Consider the following 18802-nt stretch of genomic DNA (forward strand, 5'->3'; position numbering starts at 1 on the left):
CTTTTTGCTGTGTGTGTGTGCGTGTGTGTGTGTGTGTGTGTGTGCGTGCGTGTGTGAGACAGAGACGGAGATGAACAGGGAGACAGAGTGGATGACAGGCTAGTCTGACATTAAGCCCCAGTACAGTACATAAGAAAAGTGGATTGAATGGCTGACACTGGAGCCGAGACACAAAGTAGCGACAAAACTAATCCTCTGAGTGTGTCAGAGATGACACTGTTGTATCTACCGGCTTCACACTCATGCAGCACAAAGCCAAAGGGCCGGGGAAACAGGAGTCAGTGTGTGCCGCGTGGCGTCGGGGGGCTGCGAGAGAGGCATCTGAAATTCCAGGATTTTAGATTAAAACCGACTATCATATTAAACACTACGTGCCAAAAAACATCTATTCTCAACAGTAGTTTTACATGAAAAAATATATTTTCTGGTAAAAAATATATTCTTGAGTGAGGCTGATATAATTCTTAACAATTCATTTCCACCATTAGAACTGGTGTGAGATGATAAAAGAAAGCCTTATTTTCTCATCTCATTTCTTTGAATTCTTATACAATGTGTGTGCTATTAGATAAGAACGAACACAAAATGATAAAAATGATGCAGCAAAATGATTTCTAGTATTTTACTATTCCCTGCGGTGGAGGAAAAATGAATGAATGTGTGGAACAAGCTGTAAAATACGCTCCTGAAAAATGTCCCAATGTTCCTTCACCTCCCAGCAGAATTAATCAATTTCCCTGACTTCCGCTGGTCTGAATCTAATTGGCTGTGAGACTAAAGCTTTTACACTGTATCTACAGTATATTCCACATTTACACTCTGAATGCGTACAAACCACCTGGGCTGAATATATAGATCAGTGTGGGTTTGACTGTTTGAAACAAATCAGACGAGAGAGTAAAAAAAACAAGAAAGAGGCAGATAGAGCTGTTGAATGTCAGCGGTTCAGATGCTTCAAGCACACTGTTACTGTGTGTGTGTGCGTGCGTGCGCGTGCACCAGCTGACTCCCAATGTGTTTAACAAATAACCACAATTTAGCCACGCTGCCGAGGAGCCGGCGCCGTCACTTCACATTACCGTCTCCCCGACGCTCCGCTCTGCCACACACACAAGGCGCAAACACACACACACACGCACATACGCGCACGCACACACATAAACACGCGTGTAGCCCTGCAGTGCGCCTCACAGACACACTCATTACCTCTGCGACGCCTCTGGTTTTACCTTATCTGGCCCTGTTTAGCTTCAACACATTTCAGCGAGCACATTGTACACCGATTTACCTCCTACATAGTGCAGTGCGGATGGCATATGGCAAGACAAATTATTACACGCTGACAATGAGACGGTGCAGCCTGTGTTGACTTTGGAGACATTTTTCCTGCATTTGTTTAGAAATGAATTTAGACCTTCAGAATCGGCTGTATTTTTTTTCTCTTGAGATAATACTCTAATTCATCAGGGCATCCACACATTGCTACTGATGCTGTTGATCGGCGGGAATCATAATAATTAGAATGTAATTTACATTTTAACGGATGCAAGAAAGAAATGCATCAATAAAAACTGCGAGCAGTGTGTTTCAGCAGAACAAATACAAATAAAGACTTCAAATTAAACAAGTGGTCTAATGCGGACATTTAAAGAGGACGTGCAATACGTCAACACAATACAATGTCGTATTATATCGCATCATTTAAAGTGACAGTTGACCTTTTGAACTTTTGCTGTTGTGACTTGAGGTTGAACTCGTGAAGCTGTAACACACTTTGCGTCCATAATATCTCATGAGAACAAAATACGATGGCTGCTGGTGGTGAATAAGCACCACTTTATGTTCCAGATTTTAATGTGGAGAAAGCGCCATTTGTTGTTGTCCTCAGGAAACTGAGCAATACAGAGAAAAACCTAAATTTCCGTGCCTTTAATCCTTCGGGGCTGTTGTCACACTTTGTCGCCTGTTGCTAAGGTTACAGCACCATCCGGTACCACGTGTTGCTACATAGATGTGATTTAAAGTGGCCAACCTTGTCCGAGCGTCCATTGTTGAGGCTGAGGTTGCTGACGGCGGCAACCTTGGCGTCCAGGATCTGCTGCTCCCTCTTCAGCTGCTCCTTCATCTGCCGGGCCTTGGCCGCCGACTCGTGGTCGCTCAGGTATGCTGTGGAGGACAGCGACGACAGCAAGTCTGCTGAGACGCAGACGGAAAGACAGACGGACACGGACAGAGGACGAGAAATTCATTTGGGTTTGCATTAGTGGTGAGTAAAACTGTTGATGTGTCTTTAGCTGCTGTGTTTGGATATTTAAATAAGAGAGAACAATGACAGAGATATTTGGGATAGCATTTACAGTTGGATAAGTGCGTGTGTGTGTGTGTGTGTGTGTGTGTGTGTGTGTGTGTTTGTGAGTTTGGGAAGTAGGCAGGAGGTTTTCATCCAGAAAAAAATCTTCCCTTGAACCATGAGGTAAAGACATTAACATACACTTGACGAGGGGAGTTTGCCGGGGCATCTGTGTGTGTGTGTGTGTGTGTGTGTGTGTGTGTGTGTGTGTGTGTCTCCCTCTCAGACTCGCACTCAAACACTGACCACTTGACTGGCGAGCTGGGTGTGTGAGTCAGAGTGTGCCCCTGGCTAGCCTTGCTACAAGCTGCCCACCGCCTCCCCACCTGCCCTCAGCCGTAAACAGACAGACAAAAACAAACTATAAACTATAAACAGCCACTCACTCACAACCTCAACCCCTGGACATCTCCTTTAAATCCCATTAAAACACCCACCTTTCACACACTCACTCTCTCTCTCACACACACACACACACACACACACACACACACACACACACACACACACACACACACACACACACACACACACACACACACACACACACATCTGAACCCTCACATTTCCACTTCATAGCGAGGTGGCCAGATGACTCTTATTACAGCTAAAAAGTCCTGCTAATTTCCCCAGTTGAGAACATCTGTCCCACCACACAGATCACATCTCCCCGCTCCTCCTCGCCGCATATTATTTGTATTATTTCCGCAGCTTAGCCGCCGATGAGGCATCTGCTCTGACTGTGTGTCTGTGTGTGTGTGTATGTGCGAGGCAGCTATCGCATCTCTCTATCAGTGGGGTTAGCTCTTAACAAAGAGCTGTGGCTGGCTTATGGGGCCTTTATCAGCTCTAATCCGCGCTGCTAATGCCATCTCAGGCCAGATTACCAGCTTCAGATTGGTAATGACAGAGCCGTGAACTCTTTCAGAAGTCATAACTGGAAAATCTGGATGTGAGCGGGGCCAAAAAAGGGTGGTGGTGGGTGTCGAGAGAGGACAGAGGAGGGAGAGCAGAGAGGGCGATGGAATCGGGTGGCAGTCAATTTTAATCTGGAGTCAAAAGAGAGGAAGGGGGGCAGAGAGATATTCTTGTGCTTGCAAATGTGTGTGTGAGTCTCGCTTAAACTGACAGCGATGCCAACCATCCAGACGAGTGAATGTGACCCAGATAGAAGGGGAGGAGGATTTCCTCTCTCTCAGTCTGCACACACAAGTTTTGTCTCTCTTTGAGCGCCAAATCTCAACAGACAGGCGCAATACACTTTCAAGCACAAAAAACACTCCGGCAGGGAGGTCAGGGGGGGCTGCAGTGTTTCATGACAGGGACAAAGACAAATGTGTGATCATGGGAGAAGTTGCAGGCGCTGACAGGCCTTCAGTTTGGTTTGAGATGGGTAGATGGATGGATGACGGGTGAAGTATGAGGAGGAGACACGCGCCTTTGGCTCGGGAGGTGTTGGGAAAGAGAGAGGTGTGCTGTGGAGGAGTCAGCAGAGAGGAACCAAAATTCATTCAGACAAACATGGAGAGAGGGAGCGGAAGGTGAGGCGAGTGAAAACGCACCTCGTTTAATCTTCTGTTCACCTGCAGATATGACCCAGATTCTCTAAAAGCCTTAGTGAGCATAAACGCTGTAACAATGCAGGAGCAGTTGGATCTTTTGCTGTTTTGCACTTATTTATGAGCTTGTATGCACCATTTTTTCCAGGCGTAAGTCTTTATGACACACATTTATACAATACTGTGCCTCATTACAAGTGATGCAAAACTGATGGAGTGTAGTTTAAACGAGGACCGGCTCATTTAAAGTCAAATGACCTTGATCACTACAAAAATGAGTACTTTAAGTTATAAAGTGCTTGTAACCTTTTAGAGTGTTATATTCTTACGACCCTGAAAAGCTGGGGTGTAAATAAAAACAGAATGCAATCATTTCCAAACAAAGTGTGTTTAGGAACAGTTTTATGAAGTGTTCCTGAGCTCATGTAGTAATATCCTTCATCCAATCATGTGTTCACAAAGTGGTGAACCTCGCTCCATCCTCGCTTGTGAACGACTGAGCCTTTCCAGGATGCCCCTTTCATCCCCAATCATGATACTCTCACCTGTTACCAGTGAACCTGTTCACCTGTGGAATGATCCAAACAGGTGTTTCTGGAGCATTCCACATCTTTCCCAGTCTTTAGTTGCTATTTCCGCATCAAATTCAGAATAAACAAATATTTACAAAAATCAATAAAGATGATGAGGTAAAACATTAAATATACTGTCTTTGTACTGTTTTCAAGTGAGTTTATGTCAATAAGAATTAGCAAATTATCACATTATGTTCTACACAGTGTCTTAATTCTTGGAATTGGGGTTCTGTGCATATTACTGTGCATATGCATTGATATCTAAATTGGTTTACTTTGCAAAAATGCACCATATTTTATGTGTTTTGCATGTAAAATTGTGATCTGTATGTAAACAGTACAACATTTCCCCCCAAACAAGACTAAAATGGAAAATATATTTTTAGTTATATTCCTCCACTGCCAACTATATAGAAAATTTCAAAGTGAAACTGTCACCGTTTCAAACAACCCTTTGAGTTCCAGTATGTCCCATTCCAGAGAGAAAACACAGAGAATGTGTACGTGTGATGTAAAGTGGATGAATGTATGATTAGATTTTCTGAGTTCTACGTACATTGCAGGGCAATGGATCACTCACTAGAATTTTGTCACCTTTTTAATTTCCACTAAATGTGTGTCTGTTCTTGTTCCTGTCTGAATTTAAATGACCTGAACACACATTCATACTCTGTACCACCCACCCACACAAACACACAAACACACAAACACACACACACACACACACACACACACACACACACACACACACACACACACACACACACAGTCCCACATCAAAACGACCGCCTCTGGACCCTTTTCCAATTTGTCTGCCCTCTCTATCCCCTCTGAACTTGTAACAGGAATCCTAATACGACTATGAACTGTCATAACAAATGTGCTGGTGAGCGTCTAACCTCAGTGGCAACAGATGGGACCCTGAGCTACAACAGAACTGGGATCTGCAGCACAAAACACGCTGGTCTCTACACACAAATAATTCAGCGGGGATCACACACAAACTTTAAACACTGTAATCCATTTTCCTGAACAAAAAACATCTGGGACCGCAAATCCACTAATCTGATATTAAATCCGCCGATTTGTTGAAAAACAGTGAGATTAGCCAAGAAGTCAGAAAAAAATTACTAACTGCCTATTGCATAGGAGGAGGAGGTGGGATTGGGAGCTTTTGTGTGCATTTGAGTGTGTGTTTGAGTGTGTGTGCTGTCATTGTGTCATTAATGCTGGGTGTTTGCGCTGTCCTGGCTCATGTAAGAGCCTTGTCTAATCTCATTGGTGATACCTCCTGTCTGTCATGCGCTCCTCTCTTTATTATTCCCCCGCTTCATCACTCAGAAAAAAAAAAAAAAAACAGTGCTAATCCCCATCTCTCTCTCTCTCCTTCCCTCCTTCCCCTCACTCCTATGTCTCTCTGTCTCTTTCAGTCACTAATAAACACATAACAATGAAGCAGCCCGCAGGCAAATAGCGACATGGAAGAAAAACACAAACACACTAATTATAGCCTGTTACATATGTGTAATATTTGAACTATCAGTGTTGCGTGAAAAATGGATTAAGAGTACAAAATGGTGATTCATTTATGTCATATTTTATGTATGCGTGCATATGGCCGGGTATGATTATGGTACTGGCACTAGCAACAATGGCAATACTACGAGGAAAATGCTATTCTTGTCAACCCCACCACCAGCGAGGATATTAGTATGTTCCTTAAAGATGCACACTGTCATAACGGGAGGAATTTGCAAAGTGAACATTTTATTTTCTGTGTGCAATACATCAGAGCATTCACAAGTGTTTGTTAAGCATTCACCGCATGAATAGCTGAGATCAGGGGACACCTGACCTGTCTGATCATCTGACTGATTTCTATCACCTTTGTTGTAGCAACAATATTCAATTTTTTTTTTTTTCAATTTTATTTGTATAGCGCCAAATCACAACAGAAGTTGTCTCAGGACACTTTCCATATAGAGCTGGTACAGACCAAGCTCTTTTATCTACAAAGAAACCAACAATTGGTTGTGATGATAATGAGTAAATAGCCGTTTTCCCTTCTCCTCACTCCTCCAGCCTGGCATTGTTTGCATGTTTTTCGCAGATTTCGCACGAGCCATTTTTCTGGCATTATTTTTCATGGCTGTAGCAAAGTAGCTAGCTGGGTTTGTTCAAAGATGACGCATTGTCCTGTGTGTGCATGTGATGGATTCGCCAGTCCACTTACCAATTGAGCTGACTCTGGTCGGTGGTCCTCCGATGCTGGAGGGGGCGGCGCTGTGCTTCATCGAGCCGGCATGGCCTAGCTTGGTGGCGGCGGCAGCAGCAGCAGGGACCTGTGGGGAAGTTGGGGGGGAGTTGGGTGACTTGCTCTCGGATGCCTTAGGCTTGGCCGACAGGTTCAGTGGCTGTGCACCCTCACTGTCCTGCAAAAACCAAAACAGCACAGTTTCGCCTGCTGTGACCACCGTAGGAATTTGGAAGCGGGAGGCTGGGGGGGGACCCCTCCCCCTTCCTCACAGAGACCACTCGCAATTGAGGCTTTAACACGTACCAATTAAACGGGAGCCCATGCACAGCAATCTAAGGCAAGCCTGGTGGGACAGATGAAAAGGTGCATGCCACTGCCCGCATCCAAACAGCTCATCATCATCAGCGAAACACTTAACAGCACAGACAAAAGTAAATACTGATATACTCTGGTGCAAACCACTGACATTCACATGCAAAACAACTGACTCCCCATCACAGCAAAAGTTGGGAACATTCATGCACATGCATGTGCACACTCCACATGCAGGCTCCAGTAAACATGCACTGTAATGCTGCTCTTCCACATGCTCCAAACAAGGCCAGTGGCATGAGCAACAATCAAGCACCTGAGGAGAAGAAAATGCCTTGAAATCATTCTCAGAGCTACACTGGACACCTGTGTCTGTCTTTGGACAAAGAATAACACCTCCCTGAGACGTCCTCTACAGCTGTGAGAGTCTGAAGACACAGTGACATCTCAATGTATCAAACAGCAAACCAAACAGAGGCCCGTCTGCCACTTCAATGTGCACTTGCTCCATTAGAAACAAGAGACCTCCATGGCTGTGAACATGGGAGCGTGTGGAAGGAACAGCGGAGCAGCACTTTGTGCATCAAAGACACACACACACACACACAAAGCCCCAGCAACCAATCAATAACTTCTGAAGTAGTTTTGAGGTCCATGTTGCTGATGCCAGCAATATTCCTATATTAAAGTATTACAATGTCAAACAGGACTTAGTATTAATATGTATGTATCATTGAATTCAGTCATTCATCTAAATCAAAGGATGTCTGACCACAGCGATAAACTCAGTACATGTAACAGACAGCGGCCCCTAAATGAATCGGCATGTGGACCACCGCAGGACGCCGGGGGGGTTTTATCGCGTTAATTGTCATGGCAACACCACCCCTGCAGATGACCTAATCCAATCAGGGGCAGCCTCGGAGGGTCACATGACAGGAAGGGAGGAATTAGATCGCCGAGGGGCCAGATGTACACAGACCGCTCTGTGTAATTAAAACTCCACAATTAAAAGGCAGACACAACATGGGCTCCCCAGAAAAGATGCACAGCAGTAGCGTCTATGAGGTTGAGGAATGCAGTGTGTGTGCTGTTTTACATGATTTGGTTTTATGACAGTCACATATTAATTCTTCTAAAATATACATTTTCTAAAACTGAATGAAAGAGATCTCTATTTATTACAGGTGTGGTCTTATTGCAGCTGAATTGAAATAGAGTCGAATAGAGACATGATTTTTCTTTATTTTCTGGTCATTAGTCTAATTGCTGCTTAGGCGAAGTAGAATCCAGCATACAGTGAGATCCAAAAAGAGAGCAAGTACTGTGTGTGTGCGTGTGTGTGTGTGTGTGTGTGTGGTATATCCACTCATTAAGGCCGACTTTCCCTGATTCCCACTCCTTGAGTCGTACTAAGCCTTATGAGCCCCTCACAACTCAATTAAGCCCTTCCAATTAAGCCCCTACGTGTGTACGAGCCCGTGTGTGTGTGTGAGAGAGAGAGAGAGAGAGAGAGAGAGAGAGAGAGATCACCACTTCGCGTGCGTGTGCATGCGTGCGTGTGCGATGAGGCCTAACCGGATTGTCCTTCATTAGGGGGGCCTTTCTAAATAGATGGAGGACCCCCAAAGATGCCTTGAGTGAGACAATGGGCCGGAGAAGAAGAGGAGAGAAAGGAGAAGAGAAAAACTGAGCGGGATCTTCTCAATCCTGACCCATATTATGGTGGGCTTTGGCTGAGAATGCGTTTGAATATTTATTACAAATAGATAATGCCTCCGCCTCTTGTACAGTGGATGGGGGAGTCTCCCCTCCGCGCCAAACCAAATCCTATGGTGGGAAGGTGGCCAACCTGCATTATGCCAGTGTAGAGGAATTAGTTTAGACAGTGGAGCTGAGAGGCTTGGACCGACTTGTTTATGTGTGTGTATGTGTCACTGCGAGACATTGTTCAACAAGCTCTAAATCTCATGGTTGTGTGTGTGTGTGTGTGTGTGTGTGTGTGTGTGTGTGTGTGTGTGCGTGTGTGTGTGTACACATGCGCGTGTGAGAGGCCTCTAAAGCCTCTGAAAGGCTTGGAATCTTGAATTAATACAATTGCTTTTGTGTCTCTCTTGGCTGATGAAACAGTCTCCAGCTTTGAGACCGAAAACATGCAGAGTGACAACGAGAGCCAGAGGGACAGAGAGGAAGCGGGGGGGGGGGGGGGGGGGGGGGAATAATGTGTGTGTGTGTGTGTGTGTGTGTGTGTGTGTGTGTGTGTGTGTGTGTGTGTGTGTGGGCTGTATTTCACTTCTGTGGATGCCGACATGTGCAAGTGACATCAGGGTTCTGCATCTTATCACGGGAGCTGACGGTTCAATTAACAGGACAAGTGTGTGTGCCGCTACTGTTTATCCTGGGCAGGTTTCTCTGTGTGTGTGCGCGCGTGTGTGTTTAGGTGAGGGTGCTACAACGTCCATGTCGAGACCTTTGCGCGTGCCTCCCTTCTTTCATCTTTCTGTCTTTCCTCCTCCCTCTGTTTGCCCCTTCCTTCCAGCTATAAGCGACTACTTGGATATTAATTCTATTGTCATATCTAATTCAGACTCAGGCTGATACAACACTGTTTCCTACAGCGTGTGGCACCGATTCAAACACCAACTCCTCAAGTACGGAAACGCACTTCACATTTTCTATTTATGCTCTCTTGGTGTAGACACGACTTTACCTTGACAGTCTAGACTGATTGTTTTTGTTTTGTTTTTTGCTGGTTTTGGGACACTGATTGGCTCAACAATAGCTTTGTTAACACAGATCAGATTGAAAGAGTTGCTTACTGGCAAGTTAATTCCAAATCACAAACGCCAAGACTTTTGAATATAATGCCAACTCCAAACGTGATGATGTTTGCGCTTTATGGTTATACTAGGCTATCAAAGGTGCTCAACTAAGTTTATGTGACAAAACAAGGTCAGAATTGTTGCCAAAATCCTTTTTTAATAAAAAAAAAAGTCTCTAACAGTAGTATTGACAGTTGCATGTCATTATTATATGCCAGATGTTGTTCAACATTGGTCAGACAAGCGAAATTTAGTTTGTTCTCTCCATTCCAATTGTTTCTCTGCATGTTGACTCTAAATTAGCATGAAACACAGTCAGATCAAGTACAATTGGTAATACTACTATGTAAATATACTCTGCAGCAACTAAAACTCATGCTCTTAGTAAGTTTTTTTAAGTAGAGAAATAGGGAATGGCTTCTTCAGGACTGTTGTATTATATTTATCTGTTATTAGTTTATGAACCCTGATCTAAATTGCTATGCAAGCAGTTTTTTTAATTACGCAGCTGGTAATAAACTACGCACACCTTATACAGTGTTAAATAGTTTTGTCTGAGTCATATTTTATGAGCTGATTTGTATGTTCAATCTGGACTCTTCTCTGAAAGACAGTGGAGTAGAAGTACAAGGTCACAGAAAACCTGAGTAAATGTACTTAGTTACCTTTAGCCGCTGCGTGTGTGCGATGCATGTCAGCGAAAGGGCTACATATGGTGCGTAATTTGAATCGCACTATTGTATGGGTCTGTATGCATGCCTGCCTGCATCTAAAGATCCACTCTTGCGAATAAGAAAGCTGCATGTATGCTGCAGTGATTTGTGCACAGGGATGTGTGTGTGTATGTGTGTGAGAAGGGACTGCATGGTTTCTTGTTGGCCTGATGTCTTCTTCAACACCTGTGTGTGTGTGTATGTGTGTGTCCGTGTCTCACCCGAGGGTAAAGCACTTAAGCGGTGTGTGCCTGAGTCCAAACAGCTGTGAGCAGAGGCAGACAGCACGTCTCTAAATGACTAGAGACCTGAGATAGAGCCCACAGGGGGAGCACACCTCTGAAAAATACATGTCACTCACCCAGAGAGAGAGACAGAGGGAGAGAGAGAGAGAGAGAGAGAGAGAGAGAGAGAGAGGGAGAGGGAGAGCTGCAGTGGTCAGCTTGAATGAATGAAATCAAAAAAGAAAAGGAGACTGAGAGGTTGGTAGAAGCAGAGAGAGGCAAGAAAAAGAAGGAAACAAAAATAAAGAAAGAGAGAAAGACAAATATCTAGAAGACGCCACAGAGCACTTATCCAAAGTTTGTCTCTTGATGACCACAAACTGCACGAGTGCACTGGGGGAGTAACACCAGCACAACTGTGCAATCAATTGGCCAGTTTGGCTCCATGGGGCCTGTCTGGTGCCATGTGGGTCCACTCCCCAGTCTGCCACTCCTGCTGGACTGGGGAGGCCATTATGGCTCCCCACTTCCCCTCCACCACAGGCTGCAGCACTTGCCTGTCAGCCCAACTCCATATATATGGAAATAAGTCGAGTGTGTCAGAGGGGCAGGGTGGTATCAGTGTGTGTGTGTGTGTGTGTGTGTGTGTGTGTGTGTGTGTGGGTGATGGAGTTGTAGGTAGGGGTTGATGGACAAGGAAGCAGGGGTGCAAGCTCTGGGGTCAGCCGTAAGCTTTAATCTGCGCCATGGGCTAGAGTCCAGCATGTGTGTGTGTGCATGTGTGTGTTTGTGGACATAGGGGTTGGCAGAGGTCATGAACAAAGTGGAGAAGGAGAGGAGAGGAGAGGAGAGGAGAGGAGAGGAGAGGAGAGGAGAGGAAAAGGAGAAAGAAGGAAAGATAGAAGTGAAGGAAAAAAGAAAAAAGTTGTGAAACTTTGATTTACGTGGTAAAATGAGGGATTAGCCCAAATCTGATTGTCAGACTCTGTAGGAGTGTGATCCTGTGTGTGTGTGTGTGTGTGTGTGTGTGTGTTTATTTGTGGCTGACCACTACACTTGTGGGGGGTCCTCGGGTGGACAGAGGATGGCGGGGGGGTGGGGTGGGGGTGGGGTTCTATGTGTGTATGGCTGGGGGGGAGGCGATCAGAGTCCCAACGGCTGACCAGATATTCATAGAATTCCACTTGGATGGACACAAGGCTTCCCCTCGCCCCTATTGTGCAGCCAGCCGAGAAAACGACACAAACACCAATACATCCTCAAATCCACCGCGACCATGCACCAGCTGGAGTTTGGCGATAAAGTTGAGGTGTTTGATTTGCAGAGTTGACTGTGAGCGTTGTCAGGGACCAAGTTGTACCAAGGCGTGTGCAAGTATGAGGATCTGACCGATGCTCAGGACACTTGTTTGATTGGAAAAAAAAAAGGACAAGATTGGGGATGCAATTCAACGTTCAAACAAGCTTGGACGCTCATTTTCAGCTCATGCTCTGTGGTGAAACACAATCTCAGGCAGACATTCACTCCTTCAGTCTCTGTCGTAACACTAGAAAGGCCAAAGTGTATACACTAGACTGCTTAGGTCATGTCTGCGTAAAATTGTAAAATTGAGTGAAAAATAAATAAATGAAAAAAAATAAGAAGTGAAAGAATTTGGCATTGCAGTAAAAAATATTTCAATTTGTTTTCAATAGGAAAAATAAAACCTCATTTGGAGAGTTGGAACAAGTTGATTTGCATTGAAAAAAGCTAAATAAGCACTATTTATAATTTGGATTCCTACATCAAAGTTTGCAGCCTTAATGTCCCTTTGTGTTATTTTCTTTTTTAGAAATCTGGAAAAATATTGGCCCCAGACCTCATGGGCCAGCTCTCAAATTCCCAGATCCACTGGCATTTCTAGTATTAAACACACAGACATGCACGCAGGCTCTCAGCAGCCGTCATGTTTCCCTTTACCTTGGACTTGTTTGATGGTGGGGAGCTGCGGCCCTTGTCGCTCTGTGCGTGTGTGTTGGTGGGTGGGGAGTGTGTGCCCAGGTTGGCTTGTGGGGGCAGGCTTCCTCCGTGCTGCTTGGCCCCCGGGGAGACCTGCATGGCCGCCAGCTGAGCTGCATACAACTGCTGCGAAGTCAGACAGACAGGTGGAGAGACAGAGAAGACAGAGAGACAGACAGAGTTGAATTGAGGGGCGGTGGTGGTGGAGGGGGTGGAGAGTAGGGACAGTAAGAAAAGAAGAAGAAGAGGGGAAAAAAAAGAGAAAAGAAAAGGGCGACATGAATAAATGAATACTCGAGAGCGCACAAACAAAAAAGAAGACGGCGGCTAAAAAGCTCTGGAAGAAGAGGCCATTAGTGGCCCGGCCTCTGTTTGTGTGACAGAGAGAGATAGAGAGGGACATCTCCACTGTCAACCCCCTCCCTCACCCCTTGGGAGAAGCGCTAACAGCCTCTCTGACAGGCCCAGAGATGGCCATGTCCCCTCCAGGTGCATCGTGGGAGAAAGGGAAAACATTCAGGCTATCGAGGTCACGCCGGAGAGCGTGGCTCTCGCTCAAGGTGAAAAAAGTGATGATGGAGAAGGAAAAAAGGGAGAGAGAGAAAGAGAGAGGGAAATTTGTGAAGCTACATGCCAGATGGAACATGCCAGAGGTGTCTTGTGCCCCTGCAATGTTTTTAGTGTACTGACAATAAGACCCGAAAACACACAAAAACGCTATAAAATAGTCTTAAATAAAGATAAATTGTTTCAATAACTGCTGCGGGAAACAAACAAAAAAAGGTTCCCCCTATTCTTATTTATGTATTTAATTACTTTCCAATTAAATAAAAGCATTATGGCTTGAGCTGCGATGGTGTGAACATACTCGGGAATATTTATGCAATACCATTGTATCACACAAAACAGTCTCTGGCCAGTATTTCCACAGCAACAGACACAGCATAATATTCACAACTTGGAAGGAGCTTCAGTGTTCACAACCACTTCTTTCCGTCTCTCCATCATCCGCCTCAAAATCATCCTGCAAAGCTCAATTACTTTCATGTCGGCTAATACAAATCTCCAAGACGCTGTTTTGTTGTCTCAGAATTGTCATTCCCTCCTCTGAAGAGAAGCAGAACGCTTGTTTAGCGAAAAGTAACTGATGTGTTGTTTTTTTGTTTTTTTTGAATAGTTATAATTGTTATTATTTATTTCTGGTGGAAGATTTTTCTGGAAGAGGATCATCCTTTTTTTTTTTTTTTTTTTTTTGAGTTTAACTTCCGTCCTTCTGTTGGTGCTTGGCTGCCGGCCACCGGCGTCAAACAAAGGCTGGTTTATGCAAATGGACAAGGAAGAGATGCTGTCACTGCTATCTCTCTCTCTCTCTGTCTGTTTGTACCTCTCTCTATCTCTCCTGACAGCCACATTAGCACCGACTCTCTTCTGCTATCTTAAATAAAGACATTTATCTCCTTTTATACAAACAAGGGGAAAAAAATGAGACATTCAAACTGGCAGCACACACACTCGCACAAAGAAGTACTATTTGGAAGAAACTCATATTTGAATTTGAAATAATCTCCGCCTGACTGTCACTCAGATGTTGCAACAACAATATTCACTGTCCAACACGGCAACAGCGATGTTTTCTGTTACAATACTCAACATTTGCTGTAGCTTTTAAGGAATTAATAAAGTTTTCTCTTAAATAAGAAACCTGCCATTCCAAAAAGATGAAGTAGGATGCTGGGTAACTTGAATTGTGAAACTGAGGTTATGGACAGTTACACAGAAAAGTGAATATCAGACAGTATGATCAAATCCTTTGGTGCTGTTCCTCTTTGTTATTGGAAAGCAACCCGTGCCCAGAGCCTCAGCATCTGCTGCTGTTCCAGTCACCGAAGGGAACAATGATAATTGAGGCACATACAGTAGACAGGGTGTGCTGCTGCTGCTGCTGCTGCTGATGTGGAAATCAGCGGGAGATCGGTCATGCTCTGGCGAGCCACACGAAGGCTGCGCGGAGGACCGGCTCGTTGAGATCAGATCAGCCTCCGCTCGCTCATTTCTCTTCAATTAGCTGCACTGTGGCTCCTGGAAGAGAGGGTGAGGAGGAGGAGGGAGGGGGTGCAGCCGAGCATGAACACCCCTCATACCCCCCCCACCCCCCCTTCCCTACCAGCCAAACCCCCTAGCGAGTGGACCACAGGCGGTGTGTGTGTGTATGTGTGTGTCCTGCCATATTCGGACCAGTGGTTCAAAGGCCTCTTTATTTGCGGAGTGAATTGAGTTCCATTACAAGGCCAGCTCCCGTCACTCAAAGCCTGCTCAATGGGCCGGCTTGCAATGACACACACACACACACACACATGCTCACGCGCACACACACATACACACGGTACAGAGGGCAGAGGCACTGTGGAGCGCGCCCAGAGCGTCGCCACAACGACATGCATGTCAACAAACAGGAAGTGACAGCGCAAGGCCCCCTGGGGTGACCGGAGGAGCGAACACACACACATACGGGCGCAGACACACAAACACACAGAGCAACACAATGAGTGGGGAGGGGAGGGATGCAATCGTAGTTGCAGGGTGAGACTAAGGAATTTGAAATGTCACTCACTAGCCAGGCGTACATGCTGAGCTGAGCTATGTGTGTGTGCGCATCTGTGTGTGTGAGTGTGTGTGTGTGTGTGTGTGTGTGTGTGTGTGTGTGCATGAACTGTTAAGACCTGCTCCTCGCGTTTTCTGTCCCGTAATCCCCGAATGTGAGACCAGCGCTAACACATCCGCATGTGTTTTTGTGTCTATGTGCTTGTGAGTACGTCTAGTGGTCAGTGTGTGCTTGTCACATGACGCCCCCACTGTGTGTGTTTGTGTGTGTGTGTGTGAAAGCATGTGCAGCTTGAGCTCTATTGACAAGAGGTGAAAAGGTGATGTGTGACTATTGGTGTTCCTCTGAGTGAAGACATGGGGGTGATTGTTTGGTATTAGTGCTATTGACAGTGAAGTGTGTGTGTGTGTGTGTGTGTGTGTGTGTGTGTGTGTGTGTGTGTGTGTGTGTGTGTGTGTGTGTGTGTGTGTGTGTGTGCTCTCACATACACACACCAGGCTGTGTCCATTCTCTGTGTCATGCTGTTTCTCCTGTCATCTTAGTAGGGGGGAGCTATGTGTGTGTGCGTGCGAGTCTTGGTCAATAATCTGCAGCTTTAGTCAGATTACCAGCTCGCCTGGTCTTTGTTGTCAGAGTTAGCGGCGCTTCAGAGCAGCCTGAGCTCTATTGTTTACATGAACACCGAGGACTATTGTATGGATCTTAATGGATTCTTCTTCTGTATGTCTGTCTGACTTCCTGTCTGTCTGACCAAGTTTTTCCAGCATGTTTCGGACTGAAAGACAAAAAAAAAAAGACAAGAAACAAAGTACAGACTGACTGTGGACTTCCCTTTCTTTACATCATCTCTTTCCATTTAGTTCCTTTTGTTTCTGAGCCTTTTATATAACTGAAATCTATTTGAACTGTGCAATAAATAAAATTAACATAGATAGATAGATACAAGATAAACACAGTGGTCAAGTTTAAATAAACTCATTACATTGCCTTTCTTATACCTTCACGGGCACGGTCTGAAGGACAAACACAAACAGCACAAAATCTGCGGAATGTTCTTTCAGCAAACATCTCGAGCATCTCGATTATTCTTTGCTCGCTTCAGTTGAAAAGAGTGCTGAAAAAGAGTCAAGAAGTTAGTTGCACTTTACTTATAGTGAAGTGCAATAACTTTATATATAAATGTTTCATCACAACTGTCAATACAGTAATAAAGTGGGCTTCCACGCCAACAATCACAGAGGATTATATAGATGTATACGTCCTTTACTCATTATGCGTTTGGAAGTGGTTAGGCACAATTTCCCTAACTTCAGACACCTATCTCTGCTGCCTATTGATTTCACATTGATTCCACGCTGCTATCACAAAATGGCATTTCCTTGCAGCTCCAACAAGCCTTTAGGGCCAAGAAGAAGATATCAACACTGAAGCAATTCGCGCATCGGAGAAAATGCTTTGCTGCACTCTTTCTCTCCTCCAGATAAGGTTTCGTGGCGAAACGAGTTGCTCGATTGATTTCTCATTTACCTTCTATCATCTGTCCCTGTGTCTTTTTTTTTGTCCCCCTTTTCCTCCCCTCCCTTCCTCTAACCGCCTGTCCGTTGTTTGTCCGTCCATCTCTCCGGTGTACAGTGCGGTAATCCAGGACAATATGTTCAAACATCTGCCTCTCCATATGATGCCTGACCCACTCCATCGACCCTCTTTATACCACGCCACACACACACACGCACACTCACACATTTAATCTCTAACACACATCCTCTTTTTTTCCTCCATTTACCTCCATCCCCCCATCTCTCTTTCTCTCTGTTTATCCTTTTAACTGATCATCCTTCTAAATACCTCTCTCGTACCTCTGCCTTTTTACCTTTATCCTCACCCTCCCTCTCTTGCCCGGATAAGTGCGTTTTTCTTTTCATATTCCATCTTTCTGTCTGTCCTCCTCAGTCCATTTATGTGATATGGATGATATCAATGATATCAAGGGTCAATAGGGAGCCAGATTAACATGCTCTAATGCACAATTTCACACTCATCCCCCAGATTAAGATACTAAATGCCAAACTTGTACACTCTGTTGCCTTGAAAACCATGGAGGATTCTGTGTTAAGCTCTCACTGCCTATAAGCGCTACTCTGTTGATTTCTATGAGGATGTTTTAAACATAGAAAGAGCTCTATATCATTAAGAGATTAATACATTTTTCTAAGAACTGCACTTAAATCAAAGCCATTCTTTTCGAGTTTTCCCCTTAGTCTTCTCTCTATGTATACTGTTACTACAAATATGGCCGTTCTTGTAGTTGCTGCTGATGCCACCAGTATCAAAACACAGAATCTATACACAAGGGACAGGATTATGATATTGGAAGTGTTCTAGTTTCCTTTTGTAGTCCGAGTGGTATTGACTAATCACCTTTGGGTAGTCTTTGGATGCGTAAAGGTAAACAGTCAATGTGGAGAGCAAAAGCGGTGTATCCGCATTGGCCGAAATGCAATCTCAGAACTCATCGGCTTGGCTGTCTTGGCCCAAATATCTGTTATCTGGATATCGGCTGGCTACACCAGAAGGTCTAAAACATTGGCTGTTGCCCCCAGATCGCTATCAGACGATAGCTGAGGGGTTCTGAGTTTACTGGCAAGTTGCTCTGTGCAGCTTTAATGTTGACAGTATGTGTGTATGAAGATGTGTGCACGGTATGGGCTGCATACATGAGTCAGTGAGTCTATTGAGGCCTGCTGAAAGTACTGAGGCACCATAGGTCGTGGCCTGGAGCAGATTTAATTATGTCCTCTCAATGCCTGAGATAAGATCTTGGACTTAAAACACCTTTTCAAAACACATTGGATACAAAAGTGTATATTGAATTCAAACTAGAATGTAATTTTAGTGCAATTTCACAGGAACTGCATGACGTAGCATATATGAGGAAAATATTTATGGCAAACATTAGTATACAGGAAATGAAACTGTACACTGTAATGACTACCTGTGTATGTGTGTAGTTCAAGTGTCCACATGTTCATATAACATATCGGTCAGCATGTTTCCACGCACTCTTGAATGCAACTGGGAAGTCCATTGTGCACCCTATCTAAAAATCTTTCATTTGCTCTCTCTATTTGTGTGTGTGTGTGTCTCAGCTAAGTGGGTTCACCTGTGTCCTCTCCGGCAAAACCCGCTGTGTTGCCGTGGCGACCTGAGGCCCGAGCTAACTGTCATGTCTCGTCTCGGTGACAGAAACACCTCCTTATCAAATGAGGGCGCAGAGACGATCCCAAAGGAAATCCATCCACATTGAGACATCTGTACTTGTGTTAGCCCGAACAAATCCGTTTCTTTCTGACAAGCCTTAATCTCAATGTGTTTGTGTGTGTGAGAGACTGT

General features: G+C 44.8%; 1 protein-coding gene across 6 annotated transcripts in view; it reads right to left on the reverse strand.

The window, feature by feature from the left end:
* The window catches only part of sox5 (SRY-box transcription factor 5), a 223638-nt gene that overhangs the window by 7355 nt on the left and 197481 nt on the right, over positions 1–18802 (reverse strand). For 3 of the 6 annotated variants that reach the window (XM_070991612.1, XM_070991610.1, XM_070991609.1), the window contains 3 exons: positions 12772–12936; positions 6718–6916; positions 2033–2196 (listed from right to left, as the gene is read on the reverse strand). In XM_070991612.1, coding sequence (XP_070847713.1) covers positions 2033–2196; positions 6718–6916; positions 12772–12936 — 528 coding nt within the window. The remainder of the gene's footprint in view (positions 1–2032; positions 2197–6717; positions 6917–12771; positions 12937–18802) is intronic. The other 3 variants (XM_070991614.1, XM_070991613.1, XM_070991608.1) reach the window with 3 other exon arrangements.

Source organism: Chaetodon trifascialis, chromosome 22 (genome assembly GCF_039877785.1).
Source record: "Chaetodon trifascialis isolate fChaTrf1 chromosome 22, fChaTrf1.hap1, whole genome shotgun sequence".
Classification (NCBI taxonomy): Eukaryota; Metazoa; Chordata; class Actinopteri; order Chaetodontiformes; family Chaetodontidae; genus Chaetodon; species Chaetodon trifascialis.